Genomic DNA, 3,526 nt, shown 5'->3' with positions numbered 1-3,526 from the left:
TCATTCACCTGGGATGCAGTTCCAGGCAGCACTAGTTAGGAAAGTAGAGAAAGGCTATAAGTCAATAAAGGCTGTGTTTTCAAACAGACTCCCAGTGTGGATGTCTAAGCTCAGTCCAGCTGGGGAAGCCTGAGGGGCAATATAGAACCCACCTCAGAGTTGTCCCACTCAAGGAGTAAGAAAGCAATTCTTCAATTCTCATCTTTAGTTAGCTAACAGGTACTCTCAGGGCCATTAAACACCCAGCATTTCTGGCCTGCTCCAATTACAGGCTGAAAAAAACTCTCAAGTGAAGAGTTTTAAGAGCTTGCACTGGCTGCACCAGAACATACTGGAACAATGAGTGCCACAGGAACGTGAGCAAGGCATGAACAGCATTTGTTCCAAAATTCCTATACCAGCAGATTGCAACTCAGAAAGCTGTTGTGTCTCAAAAGTTTATATGCACAATAGAGTTTTTGGAACTTAGAGTATATCTTTCTTTTAAACGTTTTAAAATTAAAAGTAAATTTTAAAAACATATATGTATTCATTATATTCAAAAGATTTTCTTAACTTTAGTCCATCAGTGGGCCCCTAGATGTTCATAAGCCCCCTGGAAGCTTTAGGTAAAATGTTGGGTGTACAACTTTCCACAGCTTACATAAAATGTTCAAAAGATCAAGGACCCCAGATAGGTCAAGAAACACAGTAGCAGAGCACAGGATTAAGATCCCTAAGTTTAAGTCTCAACTTGACCATTTGTTGTATGATTCTGAGAAAATTTCTTACCTTCTTTGTGTCTCTTATGCCCTCACCTTCAAAAATAAGGGAACAGTAGTCCCTACTTCATAGAATTACTGTGAGAGTTAAGCTAATGAATATAGTGCCAGTCTGGCACCAGAATAATACAGCCAGGATAACGTAAGTGTGGCTAATAGTAATCTGAGCTCCAAGAAACATCCAAGGTTGCCAAAATTTCCAGCTCTGATCAAGGAATATTGTGGAAATTCCTGTGGTTTTTAATTACATGTTACTGCTCTAATATCTCAAACTTTCCCTTCCCCAACAGCATATTCAGAAAACCATACAAATATTGCCTCCTCTCAAGTATTTACTTCACTCAATCTTCCAACTTTCCAAGATTTTTAAGTAAGAAATCTTAAAATCAGGAAGACACTTAACAGCTGCAATGCCCTTAAACCTCATCACTGAGACTGACTTTACATGTTCCTTTGATGTAGAACTTTTCCACTCAGATTCACTAGACGATCTCCAGACCATCAGTGCAGCACCAAATAAGTTGTCTAAGGCACACTGGCCCAGCCCAATCTTGCCAATGTGTATTTTGACTTAATAAAATGAAATTAAGTCTAAAATTTGCCACTCCAGAATTAGTCCAAGGAACATCTTTCTCACTAATTCCAATCTGTTATTCCCCATTTTCATATCTTACCGCTTTCTGACCCCCATTTGATTCTGAACCTTGGGCCCAAGATTGATGATTTTTCATTAACTACTCACTTAAGACCTGCTGGAACTCCATAGTCACTGGGGACACAAATTTGGTTCATTGTTACCCAGTCCCATGCAGGGACCAAGTACTGGGCCTACTTCCTGTCCACCTCCACCTGGGGAGAGAAGAATTATACGTGGCCAACTACATCAGGGGCTGGAGCCTAATGCTCATGGTCAGCTCATGCCCCTCTCCACCTGATGTCCACCCATGGAGTTGGGCTGAGGGTAATAGGAGTTGTCCATAAGGGTAATAGGCAAGTATCGAAAGACCTAAGCATATGCCAATCAAGAGGCTTACTACTGGTGATAAGTTCACATGAAGGGAAGAAATATTGCAGGACAGCAGGGAACAAAGCCAGGGTGGACACAGAGCACTACTAGGTGAAGGATTTAGGTAGAAGAGAGACTTGACAATAGAAAAGGCAGACACGGGAAGATCACAATTTGGAGAAAGATACACATAACGTAGTTCTGTGTTTTATTAGAATAAGATGGAACATCTACAAGCAACATCACGGTCCAGGATAGTCCTTGAAGGAAAATCAAGCCAACACTGTCCCTGCTTGCAATCAAACATCACTAACAAACCAGCCGTCTGCACTCACCTTTTCTAAAGCTACTCTTCCGGAAGTGGAGGCGCCAGGCTGCGGGTTCCAGCCGGGCTGGACTTGCGGAGGTAGAGGCAGCACCCAGAGGAGCCTTTTGCCGCCGGTCCGGATCGGGAATGTCGAAGAACATGGTGTCATCGGCCCGGTTCCGGAAGGTGGACAGTGGATGAGTACGGCGAGAACAAGTTCGTGGACGAGGAAGACGGGGGCGACGGGCAGGCTGGGCCCGACGAGGGCGAGGTGGAGTCCTGCCTGCGGCAAGGAAGCATGACAGCTGCCCTGCAAGCGGCTCTGAAAAGCCCCGCTATCAACACCAAGAGTCAGGCGGTGAAGGATCGAGCAGGCAGCATTGTCTTGAAGGTGCCCATCTCTTTTAAAGCTAACGACATTGAAAAGGCAGTTCAATCTCTGGACAAGAATGGTGTGGATCTCCTAATGAAGTACATTTATAAAGGCTTCGAGAGCCCCTCTGACAATAGCAGTGCTGTGTTATCGCAGTGGCATGAAAAGGCACTCGCTGCTGGAGGAGTGGGATCCATTGTTCGAGTCCTGACTGCGAGCGGGAACTGGGTATCTCCCGTGGGGTGGGAGTTGCTGGTACAAAGACCAAAACAACCAAATGCCACCGCTGCTCTTTGGGTAGCATCCGTTTCTCTCAGCTTTGCCTTCTTGCTTCCTTTTCATATCTATAAAGAAGAAAATTACGTATCAGTTTTCATTTAATGAAAATCGGGATATAGTACAGGCAATGTTTCAACAGGAGTGTTTCATGCTCTCAAAATTACTCCAGTGGTGTGTATAACAGTCTGTATATAGCATAATTCAAGTTTAATTGTGCAATTTTTAACCCCTATTGGCTGATGTGGGTTTTTTTGTTTTTTGTCTGTTGGAAGGGTTTTGGGTTTTGGGTTTTGGGTTTTTTGTTTTTGTTTTTGTTTTTTGGTTTTGGTTTTGATTGATAGTGAGAAATTTGATCAGAATTTGAGGCCACTTTCCTAACTTATTGCTAGCCAGGAAATGATTTTTATTAAAAACAAAGATGTTTGAGAGACTGGCAGCTATTAACATTGCAAAACAGGACCATACTTCCCTTATTTAAGCAAAATGTGTTTCTGGAACCAATGGCGGCTGAACACCACCACCAGGTTCCAGCTCGGTTTCTGCTTGCCTCCGGAATCTGAGTTTAAGTATGCATCTTCCTCTCAGCATCCAATAATCGTGGCCTCTTGATTCTTTTGTGGTCACCCAGGGTATAGAGCAAGGAGTCTTGCTCTACACAACGTGTCTTACAGATTTATAAAATACACTTTGTATTTCATAAATGCCAGAGCCTGTTTGGTATTAGCATAAAACTTTTGCTCCAATAATATGGCCCTATTTGGGGTACCTACTCCAAATCAGAAAGGACATAGAATCTTTGA

General features: G+C 43.1%; 1 protein-coding gene across 1 annotated transcript; it reads left to right on the top strand.

Annotated features, from left to right (window-relative positions):
- Positions 1 to 2,055: 2,055 nt before the first annotated feature.
- LOC102509395 (actin-related protein 2/3 complex subunit 5) lies at positions 2,056 to 2,857 on the top strand. Its single transcript, XM_032457986.1, is given in 2 exon segments — positions 2,056 to 2,266; positions 2,268 to 2,857. Coding segments are annotated over 2 exon segments (606 nt in total). The 5' UTR covers positions 2,056 to 2,221; the 3' UTR covers positions 2,829 to 2,857.
- Positions 2,858 to 3,526: the final 669 nt, after the last annotated feature.

Source organism: Camelus ferus, chromosome 16 (genome assembly GCF_009834535.1).
Source record: "Camelus ferus isolate YT-003-E chromosome 16, BCGSAC_Cfer_1.0, whole genome shotgun sequence".
In the NCBI taxonomy this organism is placed as follows: domain Eukaryota; kingdom Metazoa; phylum Chordata; class Mammalia; order Artiodactyla; family Camelidae; genus Camelus; species Camelus ferus.
The sequence above is the reverse complement of the archived record's forward strand: the minus strand, read 5'-3'. Positions and strand labels throughout refer to the sequence as shown.